Genomic DNA, 23,754 nt, shown 5'->3' with positions numbered 1-23,754 from the left:
CTAAAAGAAATGCATTTGTAGCCTTTGTTCTGACTGTTGTAGACTGGGGAATAGCTGTGTGCTCACTATAATATATATCAAGGAGGAAACCAAAACACATTTGTTATGCTCATGGAAGTAAGAGAACCTTATTCTGCAGATGTTTGCTGCTCTCGGACCAGGAAATAAGATCCCTTTCCTTAACCGAGGTGAATTTTACTACTGTTATGTAGGGGTTGTGAAGTTGGAATAGAAGCTCCTAATTTTAATTATGCTTTTCTGTACCTGTCATATACCAGTTCTGTTCAGATCTGAACATATGATTCCACTGTGGTTACTGGAGTTGTCTTTTTGCTTGTTTGTTTGTTGAGGTTTGTTTTTGCTCAGAGACTGCATACCAATTTTGCCTTTGTTGGGCAACAGTTTGTTTCTAACACTGTAGAGAGAAAATACCCACATAGGAAAAGAAACTAAAAATCCTGTTGCTGCTTTTTCCTTTCTTACTTGCCTCTAACCTGCCTGATTATGTCTCACATTGTTGTACCATCTTCACTCAACTACAGCTTCCTGGCCAGCTGAAGGATCCAGAGTTACCTCACCTTCATTGCAGAACCCTATCCTGCTGTTACAGATTGCATAGTGCACAGCCATCATGGTGATGACTGCATTAGAAATAGTGATCTGTGCAACGGCCTTTACAAGAGAGAGAAGGAATTCTGTAATGGCAGTGCAGTTAGGTTTTTGTCCTGAAACTTTACAGTGTTTCTGCAGATGTTTCTGTACGAAGGCAGAAATCTCTCTCACCTCAGGGCTTTCTAACATGGTAAAATCAGGGATAGCAGGGCAAGCATTTGATCAGCACATGTAACATAAAGTTCCTGCTTTTCAAGTATTGAAAGCTTGGAATAATTCTCCCTGAATTGGAACAGTTCTTGAAATCCTGTAACATCTCACTGCCTTGGGCTAAATGCTATTGACTGCACCTCTTTCTCCAACTCATCCATCTGCAAATGCATGGGCTATTGTTCACATATCCCTTATCTCTGATGTTACCCTGTCAACTATTCATGAAGAAGAAAAAAATGTAACTCTAAGCAGTCTCTCATCAGTTCAGCTTCTGGCAAATGTTGGCTTCTGTTGGGGAGAAGCTAAGCAGTGCCTTTGAACCCCGTGTTCAAACAAAGCAGATTCTGACAAGAATAACTTATTTCTTTTAGTTTATCTATTTATGTGATGTAAGGATAGGGCCACATCTGGGCAGGATATAGGAATCTTTTCATTTTCACTCCAAGTGCATACCTAACTCTGTAGAAGAAAGGCATTCTTGGAAGATATGGGAGTACCTACAAGGTCTTGGGCTACAACTCAAATTGCTCTGCTTGGCTATGTAAACCTCAATGCGTATGACAAAAATAGACACAACTGAAAGTAAATGAGGAGAAAGGAAATGTATTTTACCTCCACAAATGCCAACTGAAAGTTGGCTCCAAAGCAACAGGGATATGGGAGATATGGGACAACCTGATCCAAAGCAGACCTAGATAGACCAGTAAATACTTGCTGACATTCCCCCAGTGAAGTTTAGCATTTTTCTACTTACAGACTTGAAAAAGGTGCATGAACACAAATACCTCATTTTCTCCAGTGAAGTACAGAGTATTAAATGACTTGCTGGGGAACACATAACAGGTTAATGGCAAAGCTATTGATTCAAGTCTTCCCTTGAGTCCATCCACTGGATTACAGCACAGTTTCTCAGACTTCCCTTTTGGATCAGGTTTTGGTTGGAACCTCTGTTCCTTCAAATGTATTTCATTTACATCGGCAAAAAGTTATATGCATAGATTGACCTAAGCACAAACAAGATCAAACCCATTTGTTTTGTATGGTGAATATACCATATGAGTTGTCGGCTTTATGCTATTAGGAAAAATACATTTTTGCCATAACGTACTAAAATTGGAATATCAGTGAATTTTGTCAAAAGAAAATCTCCATCAACGTGCAGGAAGTTTCCAGCCCTAGCACACTAGGGGTAATATTTCATGAGCCAAGAGAGGAGAATGAATAAGAACACTGCATATAGGAGGAAGATAGGCAGTAACCCAAACTTTCTGAGGCTTGTGGCCATCTTATTGCTTTTATTGGGGTAGACTTCCAGCTTCTAAACAGCATGGAAGATGGGCAAATGGGAGACTAATGGGAGACTAGAGTGTGACAGCCACAGCTGTGACTGAAATAGTGTGAGCAGCTCAGTTATAAGTGTACCCTGAATAGCACAGGGTAACTAACCATAGATAGGGACAGAAAAACTCGTACCAAGATGAAAGGTGGGGGCAGTCTTTAGAAAAGCAGAACCCCTTTAGTTTATCTTATACGTGTGATCTAGACAGATGATAGCCCCTCCATGGCCTCAGTAACTGGAGTTTAGAGGAAAAAGCTCTGCAACAGCAGCTCTAGGGCACAATCAGATAGCTTAGTGGTAAAACCACTTTCCTTTCTTCCTCGGTTTACATCACTGAAGCAAAAAGCAAGGGGCTGCCCTCAATTAGGCAGATGTAGAAAAGCAAAGCTGAGGAATGAATCCTCATTTTGAGATGACCTACAGGTCAGGTTTCAATCCTTAGCACTTAGGATTTCAAAAATAAAAGAGTTCATCCTACAGATAGTCTGCATCACCTCTTCACCTGGCAGCAATTAAGCATTGCTTGAATGCTATTGGAGGCTTGAGAGAGCTGGAGGGCTCTCCCTTCACCTTTCACTCACCTTCATTATTCAGGAGAAGAAAAGAGGGGACACCTTTACATACTGTTCATCTATGCAATTCACTGTGCATGTATTTTTTGTTTTGGAAACACGGTAAGTAATGAAAATCAATCAGCAATGAAAATCAATCCCAACCAAGAGCTGGGCAAATAACCTTTTTATTGGTTAAGACCTCATATCTCAGCGCCTAAAACTCACAGGCTGAAATGTTCTGCAGTATAAACCGATGCTTTAAATTATTTTAATGACTACCACTTTATGTTTTAACTCTGCAGACCAATTGCAATCGTTCTACATTTCAGCTTCACTATTCAGTTATCACATGAGCCACATAAAGCCCTCTGAGTTTCCTGCTCTGACAGGATCTGCACATTTGCAATTCTGCTTTCCAGCACTTTTGTATATGTGGCTTTGAAACCCCCTCTGCCAGTAAAACTGAATTATTTGATTGTTCCAAGAAAAGAAACACAAAATAGGACATAAAAAGAGCAAGCTGTTTTTATTCAAATTTGGATAAACATCCACGGAACGCTCCTGGCATTATTTGCCCAGCTCTTTGTAACACTATGGTGGTACAGCGTTTTGGATAGTGTGATGCCTACCCTACCCGTGCTCATACAGCATCCTCCTCCAGGACAGGACTGCAGAAAGCTGTATAACTCAGATGCATTGCACCCACTGGCTCACTGCAAATTCAGACCTTGCAAAGCTTCCTGAAGGGTGAATTAAAGGAGAAAACTGTTCGAAGCATTACAGCATTACAATGTGCAGTTTCAAACGGCATAATGGAAGTAGCTGTGTGGGTGGATATTACTTCATTACAGATTTCAATCGGATGCCCAAAGATTTCTGTCTTCTCTGGAGAACGTGCCATCAGGTTCTACAGGAGGCTTTCCAGTGGAAGAAAAATACACCCCTGCCTTCAGACTTGAGAAAGCTGTATGGCTTTTTAAACAGTTTCTAATGAAATCCCATATTACTGCTTCTCCCCTGGGACACTTCAAAAGTCGTGCAAACTTCACAGAGCCCACATGTTCTTAAACCGGTAAGAAAGACCAGTAAGGAAATAAACTGCAGTTCTCCAATTAGCATCTGACATTCTCTCCTGTTTTTTTGGAAAGGGGAATTTGTCTTTCTTCTTAGCCGTGCCGATAAATTAAATTAGTTATTAAACCCGGTATTATTTCATGTTATAAGGCACACCGAAATCAAAAACTCCAATTCACAGTGGGATTTGCTTCCTGCAGAACATTTGGGGGGGAAATATGAAACAAGCCCAGCAGTTTAGAACATGCTAGAGGGGCTAAAATGTGCGTGAGTGTTTTCTTCAAGCTCCTTATTGTGTATTCACAGCTACCGCCAAGCACAACAACATAAACGGGGTTTTAGGATATGAAATGGGAAGTGGTCAGGTTTTCAAAGCAGGCTGCTGGGTGCTGAACACTTCTGCAAATCTGGCCCCCTGACTCTTTGGTGCCATTCCAAAAAGAAATCTCTCTCCTCTGGCACACGGCCAGTCAGCGCTGGAAATCCTTTTGCACAGTGATTTCAGTAAGGCGTAAAAGCCGATCCCGAGCTTTCTCTGAGTGATTAAGCTCTGTCACCAATCACTATGCAGCTCTAAGGTATGCGTGAAATATTCCCAGATAAACCCTCCATCTCCAGAGAAATGTGTTTCCCGTACAACTGTAAATCCGGGTTCTGTGTTGAAACTAATCCAGTCTGGCAATGCTGCAGCCCTAGAAAAGTTTCCTTGGAAACGATAAACTCATGCAATGGCAAAGTCACCCAATCTTTTCATGCCGCTATATTATATTAAAAACACCTGGTTTATTTATACAATGACTTACAGATAAGGGTTTTAGAAGTAATAATACATAAACTTTATAGCAAAAAATATACATATAATAATTCATCCTTCTATGATATATAGAAATGACGTATATCTGTGTGTGTGTACATGTATATAAATATATGGGTTGTACTTATGTTTAGGGCACTTGTGTGTAGATATATGTATCTACATACACACAGTATACATTTATATATCTTTGTTGGGGCCGTGTGTGTATGCATAAACACACAAATACACACGGGAGCATATTTACACTCTGTAAGTAGAGCTGTACTTTGCAGAACCTGCACATGAACAGCTGCAGTCTTTTGCTGTCAGTGAGCATCAGATGGGTCAGCGACACCCGCATTAGTGTCCTTGGAGAGAGAACAAATGTCATCGCTGAGGACATAGGACTGGCTTGATGCATCTTCCTCTGTGAAGAACTAAATTCGCTGGACAGTGGCATCCTGCAATGCAGGGCTTGTTGCACGGGCCAATCTCATTCCAGTTATCGCATGTTTTGACACATCCTGGACCACAGGTGTCATAAACTGCACCGTGTTTACACTGGGTTGCTGAAAGGCAATCAAAAGAGACAAAAGATGCACATTACACAAAGTCACACAAGGAGCACTATGTTGGTTAGGTTGCTTGCTTTCTATTGAAGGCATCTGAAACCTAGAAGAAAAGTTACTTATAAAGAAATTCCACTGCCTGAAATGCAACGTGACATAACAGAGCAGATGTAAAGACAATGAAGTTCCTGATGAAAAAGGCGGTTTGCCAAGGTTTCTGTCTAGAAGCAGAAGTGTGTTTTGTATTTAATGCTTAACATTGTTTACATATTTGTTAGATATAATACCTTTTATCAAAGATTCCTGAAACATTTACATGGCTAGACAGTTACCACTTCCAGTCTTACAGGAAGAAAAGATACTCATTCATCACAATAGACTTTCTAAGATTATACTTTCAATATTGCATGTTGCAGCATATCAAAACAATGCTGTTAATTCAGCAGTTCCATTTCTTTATATATATATGTGTATATACACACACACATATAAATCAATGATTTCTATCCTTCATGCTATTTTACCAAGGGAACACTGAGAATGAAGATTCTCATACTTAATGATTCCAGTATCTCTCTATTGATTTATGTAGTTGACAGTTCAATGGATTTCCAACATAAAAGACCACTGAGGTTTCAGCTAAAAGCACTCTAAGCCCACCAGATCAATATTTAAACTCTTAACATTTTATATCCTGCCTTTTTAGTATGGAGAATAATGCATGGTTCAATAGTGAATAAAAGCCTGTTATTCTTTCTAACAGCTGTGCTGATGGCAAAAACAAGTACTGAGAAAATAGTTTATAGATGGCAACAGGCTCCAGAAGCATCTCTCGCTATTTACAGAGAGATGGTTGCTTTAGAAAGATTTCTTCAATTTTGAGAGAGATTGGAGGTCCAGATTTTGTTAAAAAACAGTTCTGATATGGACCAAAAAATGTTGTTTCAATGTGCAGAATTGCCTTAGAGTGACACTACAGCACTGACATTATTCACAGTGAGAAAATATGCAGGAAAGAGAAAAAAAAAAAAAAAAAAAAAAAAAGAAAACCTGACTAAAATACTGAAGTCTTAAGAGAGTACCAGGAAGGATGGTGGAAGTCTTACTCAAGAACTCTGAGAGACACCTTTTATTGGATATCACTCTAGAATAAGTTGGGAAAATCCAGCAGTATTTGATATTATAAGCTTATTCTGCTTGTCGATATATATCTTCTGGGGACTTCTAGCTATGCATTTCTATCTTGCTCTGCATAACTGTTCTGTGCACTGAACAAGGGAATAAGCAAAATAAAAAATTAAAATGAAATTTAAACTAAACGGGAAATTTAGAAGGTTGGAAAAGCATGCAAGCAGTAATTGAGCATAGAGTAAAAAGCTAGATTAACATCAAACTCTGCATTTTCATAGTGTGTTAAGAAAAGAGATTAAATTTTTAGTGGAGTGGAAACAAAAATGCACAGAACTTCCAGAAGCTTTGCAAACGTTATTTGTTAATACATTTTGTAAATGCATTAATTGTGTAGAAAAGTAGACTGAGATGTTCAGAGCACAACATGAGTTCATTTAAAGGGTCTGTGATCTTAAGTTTTTAGGCTGTGAACAACCCACAAAGCTTTACAATAATAGCAGCTAGCCCATTTGTTCCACCAGAGCTATGTTTGTTGGAGGTGGAACAAATGGTGAGCTATGTTTGTTGGAGAAAAACTGGCTCAAGATCTCTTTTCCATTTGCTCCTCTCTGCTCTAAAGTAAAAGGAATATATTTCAGGTTGCCATCAGTAGTGGTGGTACCCCCAAGTACTCCCCATCTCTACTACGCATGGATAGATGCCCTCTTGCATCACAGACACCTCCTTCTGCTTGAGATGCCATGTGGAAGATATAATGGCTTTATTCTCTGGTGTAGTCACTTCATAATGGTGTTACTAGCTTACTGTCAAGGGAAAAATCCAAAGAGTACAATGGCTGTTGTTTAAGTTCCCTGGATGGTTTTTTATTGTTGAGTGCTTTGGTTGTTAACGTGTGGTGTGATTGATCTAGAACATTCCACTTCATCAACAGTTTAAACATTAAAAATAAAGGCATCCTGCAGCAGGCCTCCTAGGGACTGCTGAAATGAATCAGTGACACATAAACATGGAAAACACAAGTGATCCATTCACACCCATCTTTGGAGGTAAATTCCTCTCTTAAAGAGCTAAGTTCTGTTAGTGGTAACCCCTTCAGTGCACCACCAAAAAAAGAAAAAAGAAAAGAAAGTACAAAAATTACTAGTAATACAACATTTTGCAATGTTACCAGTCCCAACGTGATTTTTCTACTCTTCTAAAAGCTGTGTTTGGCATGACAGATTTGAGCTTCCTTCAACCACATTTTCAGCTGGCCAGATGATGGGTTGCAGTGGGTTCCAGTCCACAAGCCATACAGTCACATAGATATGGCACTGTGCCTGAGCTAATAATCATAGAATCATAGAATGGCCTGGGGTGAGAAGGGCCTCAAAGATCAACCAGTTTCAACCTCCCTGCTGTGGGCAGGGCTGCCAACCACTAGACCAGGCTGCCCAGAGCCACATCCAGCCTGGCCTTGAGTGCCTCCATAACCTCTCTGGGCAACCTGTTCCAGTATGCTACCACCATCTGAATGAAAAACTTCCTCCTAATATCTAACCTAAATCTCCCCTGTCTCAGTTTAAGAACATTCCCCCTTGTCCCATCATTCTCCACCCTCATAAACAGCTGTTCCCCCTCCTGTTTATACACTCTCTTCAAGAACTGGGAGGCCACAATAAGGTCTCCCCAGAGCCTTCTCTTCTCTGAGCTAAAATAAACCCTGCCTAATAAGGCTGTGTGAGTTTCAGACAAGCTGGTTTATTCTAACTAGTCTGGCCCTTTCAAAGAGAAGGTTTGTGTCTGTTAGCACCTGCTTTTTGTAGACATGGATGTAATTACTTAGGAGGAATTTTTATTACCCAACACAAAATTCAAAGTACCTAACATGGAACTGCTGAAGGCTTCCCTTAAAGGATGATACTCGGTTGATATGTTTCCACTGAAATTTCTAAGCTATTTTTTTTGCAGCTTCTTCTGTTGATGTTGTACAGTTTGGGCTTTCAAGGTGTTTCAAAGGACTTTCAATTTAGATATCCCTCGTGGTGCCTGAAGTTCAGCAACAGGTCTGGGCACTAAACTCATGATACTTATGCTGATCTTTCCAACTTTCAGTGCTTAAGAAGTTTCCACTGAAAAGTCAGAATAGCCTTTTCCCCTCTGACACATACAGGATAAAATCATTAAAGAAAAGCAAATTGAAGCAGGGAAAAAGGGTGACTGGAAAGAAAATTCAACAGCAGAAAGGAGGTGACCCAGGAGAGAAGAGTCAAAATCAGGTATAGCCTCATCCTCCTCTTTCACATAGGGAAAATCATTCAGTTTTGTGAGGCTGTTAGAACATCTCAGTGTACCAGTGCTACCATGTGCACTTAGCACTCTCTTACAGTTCTTGTGTGCTTATTCTGTGTAGTCACGTCCATGCTAAACAACAACTGGCATTCCCTTTACCAAGAAAGCCCCAAAGGCCAGCAAGCTTAGCACTCAAATATTTTGCCAAGGCTTTAGAGAAGGATACACCATTGAATTGAGGGAGGAGGAAGAGCATGTAGGAAATTCAGCCTCCTGAGCATCCTGTTTGGCTGGCTGTCTGGACAACACAAGCTTTCTAAAGATCATAAAAATGAGCTAAGTGTACAGCAGTAAATGTATAGGAACTGGCAACCACACAAGAACTGGTTTTATAACACACAATAGAATAATTAAAACCTAACTTTACTAATAAATATACTCAGTTTCCATCAGAACACAGCTCTTCCAGGTATCCCACCAGCTATGAAATGTCAAAAAGGAAATGAAAGTCACAGAATGCTAACTTTTTATTATGGATATATTGTTTCATACTCAAAAACTTTCATCCATAATTAGGACATAATAATTGTAACTACGACTTTGTGGAATAAAAAGGTAAATTAAAGAATAAAATCTTGGTGCTGGCCATAGGTAACATAAGGATGCATTTTACAGATGCAGTGGATGCACTTTATTTAATTTAATGCGTACCATACAACTCACTATAGAACACTGTACTACTTGTTTGACACTGGATGCTACAGTGTTTTGAGGGTATTTGACCACATACAGCTAGTCCGTATTTTCTGCTTTATAAGATTTCCCCTTCCTCTATAAGTCTGCACTGAGGTTTAAAAATTCAGATGCATTTACAAAATTCTTTCATTAACTCTAATGGAAGATGTATGTTTAAATTCCTTCTTAATGTTCTCTCAAGAACTTTTTTTCACCTTGGTAAAAAAACAGAAAAAATGTGAAAAGAGGACTCCATTAGTGAACTCATGATATGCCAACACTTTGACAAACTCCTTAAGGCAAGTGCTGGAGTTGTTATTCATTTTACAGCATCTGCAACATGAGGTCTTCTTCTGAAGTGCTTTGGTGAAGGAGAGGAGAGGAGAGGAGAGGAGAGGAGAGGAGAGGAGAGGAGAGGAGAGGAGAGGAGAGGAGAGGAGAGGAGAGGAGAGGAGAGGAGAGGAGAGGAGAGGAGAGGAGAGGAGAGGAGAGGAGAGGAGAGGAGAGGAGAGGAGAGGAGAGGAGAGGAGAGGAGAGGAGAGGAGAGGAGGAAACAACACAAAACAAAAGAAAGAGAAGTCAGGCTGCTCAATTCAAGCTCTGCATGTATTTGCTACTGGATCAATAGATTAAAATTGCTTGTTATTAGTGCTGAGACCACATCCTTGAACAGCGCTTTCACTTACTGACACCTTGTTTGCATTATTCTGTTCTGTCATAAGAAAAGATGAGCCTTTCGGGAACAGTCAGTCAAGTGCAATTTGCTCTGTCACTCACCCATTCCTGATATCGTGTCTTCAACAGGAAAGGAAATTGAAGATGAGAGAGTAGACCCTGAGCCACAGACAATTACCAAAATCGACCACAGAGTGCTCTTTGACCAACACTGAGTATCCTTCTCTCACATTTTTCCAACTCAAATTGCCTTACATAAATCTGAATACATTTCCAGGCAAACCAAGGCCATTATAGAGCATCCTAAATTACTGAGATCGTCATCGGGGAAAAATTCATCTGCAATATTGCATTTTACTTCAAGTGACGATGACCACATGTGACCACTTCTCATGGAAACAATTACTTACAATTACTTGCAATTAATGCAGTCCTAATTGCATGCAGAATTTGGTCCAAGTACCATGATTAATGCACATCTGCATTTTGATATTCCCATTAAAGACATTCTTTCTTCTTCCCTTGTTGAACCTTTTGCAACCACACATATATGTTGTCTAGGGAACTACAGCTGTGATTTAGCAGTAGGTCAAAAGAATTCAAACAACACCTGCAACCAAATGCGTAATGATCCTAATAGAAAAAAGGCATGCATTTCTTTCTGAAAGTATATAAAATTATGCTAGATGATCACTGCAGTGACCAGTTTTGCAACAAAATGAACATATTTAATATTTGATAGTTCAGTGTCCTAGCAAGTTCATATATGAACCTCCTCCACCAGCAAAAGAGCCTGTTAACCTAAGCACTGGGTTACAAAGGGGCAGTTGCAAAATGCTTACCTGCACAGTGCTGCTCAGGTATCCACTGTACTCTCAGCCCTTCCCGCTGGCAGGCTCGAGCATAGGCCAGGAATGACTCGCAGTAGCAGTTCTTATGGACTGGGCACTCACACATGTCTGTCACACATGACCTGTAGAACAAAGCCCCAGAACAAATAAGCAAGTACAGATTTTGCAAGAATCTCACTGAGATTTGAGTCCTGTACTCTCCAGTCACATGGAGCTCAATAGCTCAATGCTACAGCTAATTTCTGCTAAGTGGTAAGAAAGGTAAATGCTTTTGTGCTGCTAAATGCAAAGGGCTCATCTCTTTTTGGTGCGCTGCTCTAATGCAGAGGGAGCTACAGAGCGACACACAGAGAAACACAAAAGAATAGAGATGTGTGAATAAGAACTAAGAAATGTCAGACAGAGAGCACTGAGACCACAGAGGGAGGAAGCAAGCTCAATTTTTACAACAAATTGCATCAATACACAGTAAAAGATTCTTCTTGTTCCCTGGAAAGTAATAATGTAATAAAATTATTAGTAATTATGACAGCAGTGTTAAATAGGTGACTTCAACAGTTGATGAGTACATGTCCTTCCATGAGAACTGGTGCCTCCTCTTCAGGTTGCCTTTGGCTTCTGACTCTGAAGACCCCCAAGCATGTATATGTGTGTTTTCTAACCAGTACTACAGCTAAATGACAAACTTTATAAAGGAGCTGGGCTGATGCAAGCATAACTGAGTTGTTCTTATTCTAGGAAACCCTCTAGGCACTTAACCAATAGCACCATCTTCTTACATTGTGAAAGATGGAATCCCCATAAAACATGGCAGGAGAAAAGCTGCTAACATGGCCCTAAGCAAAACTGCTAGTGTGTGTCACCTCTATACTTCAAGTTAGCTCACCCAGAATGTGTGCCCATTTGGCACAGTTCTAAAATACAACTAGCAAGAGACAGCAGATTTGCAGTTGACAGTTTCTGCATATGCAAAATTCTTAAGCGCTTCTGCAGATACGGAAATGTAAGTTCAGAATTGCCAAGTATCTGCTGCTCTGCATGAAGGCACAGACAAGGTGTGAGACGAAACACTCAGCCCTTGGAAAAACAGAGCCTCAGTTTCTCTGCCTTGCTTGGGAGTGCTCTGGACCTTGGGGGTCAATAGGTATAAGCCTCCTTGCATATCCACGTCTTCTCCATTTCTGAGAGGAAAAGACAACGCTTGAGAGGTACCTCTAGAACTAGGGCTTGAAGTCACATATGAGCTCTCCATATTAATAGCTGTTGCTGTGGATCAAAGATTCAACTGTCTTTAGGAAAAGGATGGATATAAGCCACCTTATCCAGAAACTTTCCCTAGAGCCAGTGCTTGAAAAGGAGAAAGTATTTCAGACAAAGTCATCTACAGCCCAAGTGCCTATAGGATAATCTTGAGTCATTGAGAGCCTTTTCTTTAACACTAGGGGAGAGGTTTAGTTGCTGTCAAACACAGACAAGCTTCTTTTTGCACATGCAACAATGCACCTTTGTTGGAATAGCTGTCTATTTCAATGACTTTTTATACAATCATACATTCAGTTCTGCCTGACATTTCCATAAACTTTTACTATTTTTGCTCTCAATGAATCTCCATCATGAAATTGCCTAAAAATTCAATGCAATGAGTAAGCAATGTAAGTGCTTAAAAGAGCTGTTGTGCACTTATTGATATATACGTGAAATGCATATAGAATTACTTTTGATTGAATCAATAGCATGTTTGCCTTTACAGGCCTGTGATTTTCATTTGAAATAACATTACTTTTCCAGGACACTGTAGTTGTATTTCACTTTAGTTCTGTGGAAGGTCCTTTTACATCTTGTCCAGTACCAGAAATTGCTGCATGGGTATCCCAACGGTAAGGAACGGATCAACACTGCCCTCGACACTGTCACTGTTAGCTGATAGAAGACCTCACATAAACGTAAAGGGTCACTTTTAAAATGTGACACACTGACTAACATTGCACTGTTTCCTTTGGCCACAATATGCACCACTTCATGCCCCCACGCCATTTAGGATTTGTACACCTCATTTTACAGATAAGTACATGCTTGCTTCCTACTGTAGCAAGTAATTATCACCAAGAACATCTGTAATAATGTCCACAGAATGTCCACAGTCAGTTATCAAAATACCATTTCATCACCTTTTTGATTCTGTGCTAGTATCAATCAGTCACATTTTGTGGCACTCCACTAAGATTTAGTTATTATTAATGCACGAGGTCTTTAGGGATGCTTGCCAGTGCCAGTCTGCTTACATGTTCACACAATTCCTGGCTTAGAAATTACAAAACCCAAAACCTGAGGTACTTCCTCTGTTTTTGAGAGCATAAATACAATTTTTTTTTTTAGCATTACTCAGAAGGGGATGCTACGCTGCCCCCTGCAATGAGTTTATACTTCATCTAGCTCAAGTGCTTGTATCAAGTCAGGAAATCTCTGGACTCACCATCAGTCACTTATTCCTTTCAATTAATGGCATGCTCATGGCAAGGCTCGCTCTCACTTTGACCAGTCCTGGGCATAATTTGGAGAATCAGGGGGTACGGGAACTGTTTACAGTCTGTGGGATGGCAGCATGGCAAACACATTATTTGAGTTTATCCTCTGCATGCACTCTATGCTATATCATTAGCCCTTGGCATGGAAGCAGCTATGGACATCCAATCAGCCTCCAGAATGAAATATCTCTAGTTTGTCTGGGATCAGCATTGTTTGCTAATGAGTTCAGTATGGGTGTCCAGTAAGGAAAGTAGCATGGCACATTCAGCACATTCTGGTTCATTTCATTTACAGCTAAGTGTTTGTGTATTTTTGTTCTCCTGAAGTGTTTCATCCTGGTGACACAGCTGGGCTCACTCCCTAGGCTTGGATAAGGAGAAGTCATTAGACTGCAAAGGTTTTTTGTGAATGAATTACAACTGCTAATTACTCTTAAGAGTAAGTAATTATGAAAAATGATAGTAAAGGAAACTATAATCATGCCATTCTAGTTTAGTCAGTCAGTATTTACAAGTGGCAAGTTTAATGCATTTTCATTAATTGTAGTTGGATACATTGGCGGTTGGGTAGGGAGGAAAGGGGGCCTGTTATATCACTTCTGAAATGAGAGGGCTATGAGGGGATGCTTCATAAGATACATTTGCAAAATTGTTCTTGTAAGCTGTCCTAATCCTTTCTTCTTTTAACAATCTTTGGTATTCCTACACCTTTTGGTTTTGTTTTTTTTTTTTAAACCCTCCCCACTGGCACATTTCAGAATTCTTTGTTACCTTAAATTCTGCCTGCTCTTCATTCCTTCTCTGAAACTGATAAATGGATTCTGTGATTCTAACTGCATGTATGCAGAGGTTTTGGCTTATATGTACTATAAACTGCCTGGGCTGTTCAAACAACAGAAAAATATGCTTTTACTAAAAATCTGGAATTAAGCTGACAATGAAACTCTACTATCAAGTTACCGTACTGTCCACAGGTGGAGACTTTGGGTCTTCCATGGTGTTGTGACTCTTCCAAGACCAAAACATTTGCTTTAGTTAACTAAAAGTGAGAATACGTTTAAGACATCCAAACATTAAAGTCATAAAAAAATAATCCCACAGGAAGACCACAGTGGAAGTTACTTATAAAATGAAGCCATTTTACTGACTATGAAAATACACACAGGATACTTCACGCAGTCTTAACTCTTCCCACAGTGAAATCATATTGAGAAGCATTTTGTCATTCAAACTCATGCTCTCTTAAAAAAGACTCACTCCCGATTGCAAGAGTAATATACTCATATACACACCTACATGTGGAACAACGCAGGCTTTTGCAATTCAGCCCTTTTCCTTGCATAGTAGTTAAGATAATTAGTGAGAACACTCAAGAACACTGAATGAATAAAAGGCTTTGACATTGCTCACGTCCAACTAGGGAAAAGGTGCTATTCTTCCTGTGAGCCCTCCTTCAAAAAGCACATTATTTGGAGTCCCGGCTCTGAATAAGTACCAAAGCACAGCCAACCTCTCAATCCTCCACTGGCACTATGAGCCTTGCTGCAATTCCTTTTGATGCTGCCTACACTGCCTGCAGGGTCTGTGTTAGAGATGCCGCTAATTGGGTGCCTATAATCACAAACTGTTTCAAAGGGAAATCCATGAAAGTGAGGGCATCCGGCAGCTGGGGGACACACCTTGGAAGGAGACACATATATACATATGCTGCTTCCACATCTTCAAAGTGAACTGCATGAGTGTGCTCCTTTAGCAACAGCCTTTTTTCACATTAAAGCATGGAAAGTCTCCAAGTCCCACAAAGGGCAAAGAACCGAGTCCCGTACTACAGGAAAAAGAAGGAAGAAAGATCATGGCAGTGAATCCTGCAGCCTTAGTCCGTACCATGCAGGACTGAAACTGCAGATGTTTGGTGTCACATGCTGAACATTAGCAGTCCTCTTCACTTTGGAGTGCACACAACTCCAGCCATGTTAGGATGCAGAGTGTCTTTTTTCATTGTGTTTTCCTCATTTCCCAGCAAGAATATGGTGTGTAACAGTTTTCAGTCCTTTTGGTGCCTTCAGGCAGTGGCACCATGCAGAAAAAAACATGGCCCCTTCAATGTCCCACCAGTAGGTCTCAGCAGACATTGCAAAAGCTCTTGGAGATGGTGCACCACTGTCCCAGTTTTATGAGTCTGAACACTGAGGTGCAAGGTAACAAAGATGTTCTTAGCAGAGATAAGCTGCGTGCATAGAAATTCTGAAGCCTGAAGGGCCATCTGCCTATAGAGGAGAATTAATTTCCAGTCCCACCAGCCTGTGAGGGACTTTTTAGAACAACATACAGTTTGCTAAATAGGAGTTTCAGTACCAGGTTGGCCAAATTTAGCATTGGTTTTGAAAACAGCCAAACTATACAACAGCTAGGTTGTATTCCTATAATCACAATGAAGTGCTCACAATTCAGCAGCAAAACTCAGGACTCATTTTTCCTAATCCCAGATTCTCTCCCTTTATAGGAAAAAATATAAAGCCAATCACTTCTGTCTGTATGTATATTGTTACAAGGAAGTTTGTATGGGTTGTTTTTCCTACCGAGTTTCAATACATTGCCACTTCTTGTTTCTCCTGCTAGAGAAGCAATTGTAATAGAAAATGAACCATACTCCAAAATATAATGCAATGGATGATGCTGTTGCTGTTGTAATCTGTTTTGCATGTTTAGCCTTTCTGAAGTATTGAAGCTTGTTATTTAGGGCTGGAGACTTTTTAAGGCTTTGAGACTTGAGATCTGAGCTCTGAGATCATTCTCACTTTCTCCAGAACTTACTAATCTTAATACAAAAGTAGCAGACAACTCATGAAGAAGGTAATTTTGGAGGCTTCGGAAAATACGGAAGTCATAGAATCATGTCTTTACATCAGTCCTTACATCAGCTGAGCATTCATTCAAAGTAGTTGCCTAAGGGACACACCATTTCACACAGTGGACAGTCATTCTCACGGATTATATTTTTCTAAGACCACATAACTGGATAACTGTACCTGCACATTCTCTGTGCTTTTCCTAAACCTTATAACAATGATAGCATTTCCTTAAATTTGAGATCTAAGAAAGACATCTGTATCATTGTTAAATCATCACTGCTTCAACCCGTTTTTCTGTGGAAAAAGTGGAATAGAGTCCAGAATAATTGGCAGACAACCTACATGCATTTTGTACTAGATATCCCTTCCATGGTATGAGAACACCCCTATCACTGATCTAGCTTAAATATACATATATATAAAAAATAAGAGCGTGGGTACAGAAATCGAAACCACAACACATCTTCTGTGAGCACTACATATCAGATCTATTGCAGGCATCTGTTTTCCATGGGGAAATCTCATTCATGTAAGAAGAGTACTGGCCATAATGCTTGATAATATCAGCATTATTGTTGGCAGATTGCAAAGGATTTCGCAGCAGTGGGCATTTGAACCATGAGTTCAAATTTCATCCTGATCCTGCATTTTTTTGTAAATTTGAGTCAACCATGGATTGCATTGCTGTGTGAATCCCAGAGGAAAAAAACAATAAAATTATGGGACTTCACCAAAGAGGAAGAGCTGAATATGATCTTTTGGGCACAGCAGTCAATTTAACTGATCTTTCTTCAGATATAGACTTGGCACTCAGAGTCAATTAAACCGAATCACACAAGATATCCACATCCATCCCTGCCTTGCCAAAGCACTCTACCGTAGCACTTGTTTAGAGGAGTAGGATTGACTTGGGAAAAGAATGTTTTAAATGAAAGTGATAATTATTGTTTGTAATACCTAACATAGCAGAGACAGACAGTGATTCAATTTTGATTTCTTTGCATATACAGCTCCTTTGCAAGAAGTTAGAACCCATACTTTCCTCACTAAGGGTAAGCAAAAATGACATTTTCCAGTGACGCAGAAGAAGAGAAGATCCATACAGACTTCTGAAAAAGCATACTGTGCTGCACAATAGCACCATAAACCTGCACTACTTGCTGCCAAATGTGTTATCCAAAAGTCTTTTGGAAATGCCAAAAAGAGTGTTCTATGTATATTTTTAACCTTTATATAAAGAGCATGCTGTGCCAGGTTTGTGCTTTACTGCCTTAACCAACATAACCCACAAGAATATGGTAAAACGAACAATGACACGTTCTGGAAAATTGTTTAAAATGACATCAAATTGAAGTTCTAAGGACATCTCTAGCTCCACATCACATTTATAATCTTCCAAGACTATGTACTAACAGTGGTAAAGGCACTTAAAAGGAGAGAAGGAGGAAAAAAACAAAAGTAAAACAGAAAACCAACCCCCCCTACTTCTTTTTTCACTATAATTCTCCAAGTAGTCAGTGTCAAGCAGTCTTTTTCTGTCTTGTATTGGACCCTCACAGGCTCTGCATCTTTAAATGTTCTCTCTGATCCTAAGAATGGAAAGGTTGGCTGAAATCCCTCCATGGGGAAAAAGCTGAGCCACAACTGAGGAAGACAAAGGAGTCCCACACTGGGCTCTGAGAAGCATCTGCTTGATTCAGATTATTTCCTAGAGTTGAAGGTTACAGTACAGTTGAGCAGCTGACTTGCTGCTTTAACAGAGAGCAAATTTTTGCTCAATAAACTCCAGCAGAATAGAGAAACATCATCCACAACTCTGGAAAAACTGACCCCTTTCACTCCCACTCACTTTCAGAAAGAGGAAGAATTTGTCCTTTCTATTATTCTGCCACAGTTGTGCTGAGCCATGCAGAGTTTAACTTTTAAAGTCATGACATTTAAGAGAAATACCCATACGTACAAAACTAGTTTGATTTCCTATATAACATATGCAGTTAAAAACAACTTCTCTGTGCACACATTAACATCTTTCATCCAGAATCACTGTCAAAAAGAAGACATACAACATATATTTCCTAATATATTTCAAGGAGGGGCTCGGTATCACGCTGAGGCATGTCCAGCAGTGATTTCTTTCTTTTACTTGCTACTCAAGCAGCATAAAACAAGTTGTTCCACTTTGTTTGGTGGCATTACTACAGAAAGTATGCCTAGTTTGTACATCTAATTGTGAAAAACAAGAACCCCCGTAACTCTGCTCTAGAACACAAAGAGTTTCCAAAATCATTCTAAAGAGGCCACATGCAGTAGAGAGTTAAGACCAACAAAAAAACGTAGATGAAAATTTGGAAGAACTACCTGGAACCTGACACTTATGGTTCCAAAGCTGGAACCTGATCTCTGAATATATGTATTTCTTCAGTTAATTAATATCCATCATCATCCACTTGCAAATATACATCAGAGAACTGGTAAAAATTACAGTAGTGGTACATCTAATACTATGGCTGATCAGGTATTTTTGCAAAGCTTTCTGACAAGAAGTCTTGGCTTGAACTTTCTCTCTAGTGAAAGCTGTAAGCACTGCTGCAATCTTTCAACCACATCAACATGTTTTCTGTCGCAAGAACCTCATCATGTCTTCTCAGGACCTACAACCTAGACAAATTCCCAAACTTCACAATCTTCTGTTTTGAATGTATTAAACCAGTAAGATTTCTTATTATTTATCCTGTTTTAACATAATACAGCAGTATTCACACCACTTCAATTGGTCACATCATATCAGCATTTCAAATGTCATTTCAAATGTGCATATAAAGTCTTTCTTATGAGATGAAAATGTAGGGAAAATGTCCTAGTGGACCTTCTGAATATGCATACTAGTACTTATAAATTTCCATTCTTCTTGCTACATGCACGTGTTTAGCTTAGCACTTAGCTGCTAATGTGAATTTGAGATTTTCAGTGTCCTCTGGTGTAGCTAACATGGAAAATCCATCTTATTTTGCTGTTTTTGTATCATATAACTGACATAAATGTTTCTCTTTTTCTCTGTGTCCAGGATTAAGTTTTAAAAGAGATCCAGCCATTCTCCAGTTCTTCAAGTGGAGACTGGATAGTCGTAATCTTCTCTAGAGAGAGAGAATGACAGTCAATCCAGGAAAAAAAGAACAAGTGATGCTTTCAATCAACAGTAAACTTTAGTTTTGTGTTTTAACAAGGAATATGCTAAATGAATCTAATATGACCGCATCAGCTTTCACATTAGTAGACAGAGGGCCCATTAGTGTATTCTGTGTGACAGTTCTCATCCAAGAAAAACCAGAGGTTTGCCAGGAGTTTAAAAACATCCTAGACAGAGCCTCAAAAATTATTCAGAGGTTTTAAAGCCATGGCCCCAGAGCAACACAAACCATCTAGATATTGCCATAGTCATGAAATAGCCACATAAAATACCACAAGATTTAAATCTTCTAAAATGAAAATTCAAAACAGGTGATCTCCTTTTCTCTACCAACTAAATATACCATGGCCCTGCTGTGCTATCTGTCATAAAAATATGCCATATCCAATAACAAGCACAATGAACAGGATGCCGGAAGTATTTCCATTGTATAAATATATCCTGAAGTTATCTTCAGCATTTGATGATGATTCACTGTGTATATTCCCAAGGAGGTCCTGTGGTATAATAATAAATAGGCTAACTAGTGTAGAAACTCATAATCTTAAACTTTGCATATTGCAGTTCATGGCTTAACTCATATGCAATTAACTAATGCAGTCAAGTATATTTTTCCTCTAGGTGGCTGCAGAGCATTTAAAAAGTTGCTAGCTCCAGATGGAATACAAAATAGAGGGAGTAAAGGAAAGAGTACACAGGAGACTACAACTCAGAAAACAGCCTAAATCCTCATCTTGCTTCCTTTACAAAGCAGGAGCCATAATCTCATTTCACCAGTCAGGCTCACAGTGAGCATGTCATACTTTCAGCCCATCACACACTCACACTGTGTTTCATCTCAGATACTTCACGCTTTGCTCTTCACCAATGATAATGGGATTTGCAAGAAGTGGCACAGGAGCCATCTTATTTGTTCAAAATACACTCTCTTCCTGGTTTTATGACTTCCTGTGTGGTCTTGGCCCAGATCCACAGGAAGATGTATGCACATTAAAGTGTGATTTAGGTAGAGTTCATCATACACCCCATTCCAAAACTGTGGTCCTGGCTCAATTGCACTGGCAAGGCATCCTGGCAATGCTGGAGTCATAATATCTGCTTTTACATTTCTTAGTACACCTATGCTTTTATTTTACATGTTCCTAAGGTGCTGTAGGCGATGGTGGGCAGAAGCACAACTGGCATCTTAACCCTTAGGTCATCACTGCACAGAGGAGTGCTGTCTAACAGCAGTGGCAATGCTGCCATGGTCCTGTTCCAGATTCAACAGATTAGGGAGTGAGTGTGACAGTTCAATAGTGACCCAGCACTCAGCCAGGAGGCAGAAACCTAGCTACTGATTGCTGATCTCTGAACAGTTTGTCTTAGCCTGTGCTTCATGTACAGAAAGCTTTTGACAAGTGGCACTCTGAGAGGTACCACAGTCATTTAATCTTCTTAAGTGCAAGATCTCAACTGAAGAACACCATACAGAGCCTGAAAATACAAAGCCTGAAAACACTATTCATGAAGTGCTGGCTCCAGCAAAATCAATGGGAATTTTCCTACTGGCAACGCAGGAGCTAAGACCCAAGACTGTCATCAGCCTTTCTTGCTGTACTTCAAGGCTATGAAGGATCCAGACTCTTTCAGGGCATGGCTATACATTAAATTCAATCTTCCTGAATTAAAATGCTGGTGAATTAAAATTTCCTGTACTAGACACAGTGACTCCACAACATATTGGCCTTGCCTGGGAGCCACAGGAACTCACATGGATGTTGTAAAGACAGAATGACCTAATACTGGGTGAGGTGGAATGAGATGATGTGAGGATACAGAGCCAAGGTTTGTTCTACTTCATGACAAACTTACCTTTCAGAGTCTTGGCTTGGGCATGGTAGTTTACTTGGCTAAATACAAAGAGACCTCTGATGTGAAGTGAAACAGTGGCCTTGACCATGAGCAAACCCACCCTATCACAAAATGATCACAATCTCATTAGCTCCACGCTTCTGAAATATTTTCTTGCTACTCTGCTAGTGATGACCAGTGCTGAAGCTAATAATATTACTTTGGAGGTTTGTTTTGTATAAAAAGTCCTGAACATATAAATTTGACTTTGCTTCTTTTTGTTGGCTAAGCAGAGACTCTACCAAAGAGATCTGTGCCTATTGTTAGCCACTGTGAGCGCACTGCTTGATGGAGCCACAAAGCAATTCATTCTCCATCACTTTTCACTCTGTAACATCTTCCCTGCCCTTTCTTCACAAGCAGCAGAGAGATCTCAGCATTGTACCAGTTTGTTTAGAATCTCGCTGTCAAATCTGGCAGTGGTTGCAAGCTACTTTCAAGCTTCCTCACCAGCAAAGTTTGTGGGTAAAAATTTTCAACTGGCTACTCCCTTCAGCCTTCAGAAACAAGGAAGCAGCACAGCTGTGGTGAAGCAGCAATACAGCACAGCTCCTGAAGAGAAGCCCAGCTGACAGGAGAGGGAAATCCCAGAAGGAAATATGGAAAGAAGAGCTGTTACTGGAGGTTACACAGGCTTCATAGCTCATGTTCTCTCTGAGTCCTCAGGAACCGCAGTGTTTGGAGTCCATACCTCTGGGAGGCCACAGATTTCTTCCCTCTGAGGTGCGCATGTGGCATCCACTCAGTAGTTTGCTGCTCCCATGGATCTTTCTACAGGTGAGAAGCCTGAGGGCCCATATGAAAGCACGGGCGGATTAGCTCTGTCAAAACAAAGATCCTGATTTTGTGCCAGTAAGGGAAAAAAGGAGGGAGCAGGGAAAACATAAAACAGAGTGTATGATATATAGAAGGAAAATTGTTTTTTAATAGAATCTTTTCAAATTTTCCATTAAACTTCAGTTGCTTGCAGTGCAAGTTCTGGAATGCAACTCCCTCATCCCCTCAGGATGGTCTGCATTTTATTATGTTAGTAAGGAAGCCTAGATTATTCCTAGCAGAGCTACTGTATATGAAACATTTCAATCTCAAGCCAATGTGGCAGGAGTAAAAGCCCCTCCTGACTGATTTTCAGCCACTATTTTGGGGCCAGTAATTTAACACATTTTTTATCACGTGCAAAGGAAATGTTTATTACTAAGCAATAAGTAAACCAGAAAGGATCACATAATAATGAATGAGAGGATACACACCTAGACGTTACTTGTATGATCAATAGATTTCAGCTGAGATTCCTAATCAGAATGAGCAAAGGGATGTATCAGAGGAGCGGAGGAGGTGCTGGTCATGGGAGATGAACTGAGTAATGAGAGAACACTAAAAGCTCTTCCTTTCTTCCTTCCCTTCTTTCCTCTCCCATTTCTGTAATGCAGGCCATCTGATTATTAGGAATAGCTGTGCTGAAAGTAGGGGAAGGCAGTCACAGAGAAAATTAGCTTGGAAGCTGGATGAGAGGCAGTGCCATAAGTCTGTCACAGGAGAGCAAGAAAGGGCGTGGAAGGTGCTATTATACAAATAGCAAATTCCTATGAATCAGTAGGAATTCTTACAGTTCATTAGGAAGGCAGAATGAAAGCTACACCTATCAAAAAGAAACCACGTGTCTAAGGAAACCTGTATATATCCATACATCTCATATCAGCTTTGTGTATGATAAGTACCTGTGGTCTCCAGGGTTGCCATTTAGAAGATTTAATGAGCACTAGCACATAGCTACACACTTAAAAATCAGGGGAAACAACTATGTCTATAAAGTACAGTTAACTCACAATGTTGCCAGTCCCATCTTCTCAAGGTGTCTCATCTCCAGACTTAAATTTCCTCAGTAAAGATTGTGCCTTCTGATTTGACTCCTGACAAATTCTTCAGAAAGGACTATAGACAGTGATGTGGTTTCTCTGAAGTTATTTATAAGATGTAGTCAGCTTTGAGCCACTGCTTTCTCAGTTTCTCCCAGAGATATATGGCCAGGACTCATTTCTTTGAGCTGCAACATGGTGGTTCTTGAATGCTGTTCGGAAAGATCTATTCTTCAAAATAGCGCAGAAGAAACACTTCAGTGTATGGGTGTATGTGTCTGTGACTTTGTGTGTATATAGGTTTGATCCTTTTCTGCTTCTAGGTTAGTAATATAATAGTCTGTGCATTGCACTTAGGTTAGACAGTCATGTTTACTAAGTTGCCCTTCTTGTGTTGCACTGGATATTCTTCCATTTGCTAAAATAACAGCACAACCGGAGGATGGTAAATTTTAACAATGGTTTCCTTGCCAAATAGGTTGATGAAATCATATAACACCTCCATGGAGACTCACGCATCTTCAGTACATTCCACATGGATGTCAACTGTTGTCAGACCATGCTTCTGTAAGTAAAGAATAGCACCATATATGTGTTTAGAGTTTCTTCATTTCTTAACAT

General features: G+C 39.9%; 1 protein-coding gene across 2 annotated transcripts in view; it reads right to left on the bottom strand.

Moving 5' to 3' along the window:
* Positions 1 to 4,557: 4,557 nt before the first annotated feature.
* Positions 4,558 to 23,754, bottom strand: part of BMPER (BMP binding endothelial regulator) — a 145,873-nt gene continuing 126,676 nt past the window's right edge. For both annotated transcript variants that reach the window (XM_072327292.1, XM_072327291.1), the window contains exons 14-15: positions 10,812 to 10,942; positions 4,558 to 5,157 (exon numbers count right to left, since the gene is read on the bottom strand). In XM_072327292.1, coding sequence (XP_072183393.1) covers positions 4,976 to 5,157; positions 10,812 to 10,942 — 313 coding nt within the window. In that variant the 3' untranslated portion in view covers positions 4,558 to 4,975. The remainder of the gene's footprint in view (positions 5,158 to 10,811; positions 10,943 to 23,754) is intronic.

The sequence above is a fragment of the Excalfactoria chinensis genome, chromosome 2 (assembly GCF_039878825.1).
Source record: "Excalfactoria chinensis isolate bCotChi1 chromosome 2, bCotChi1.hap2, whole genome shotgun sequence".
NCBI lineage: Eukaryota > Metazoa > Chordata > Aves > Galliformes > Phasianidae > Excalfactoria > Excalfactoria chinensis.
The sequence above is the reverse complement of the archived record's forward strand: the minus strand, read 5'-3'. Positions and strand labels throughout refer to the sequence as shown.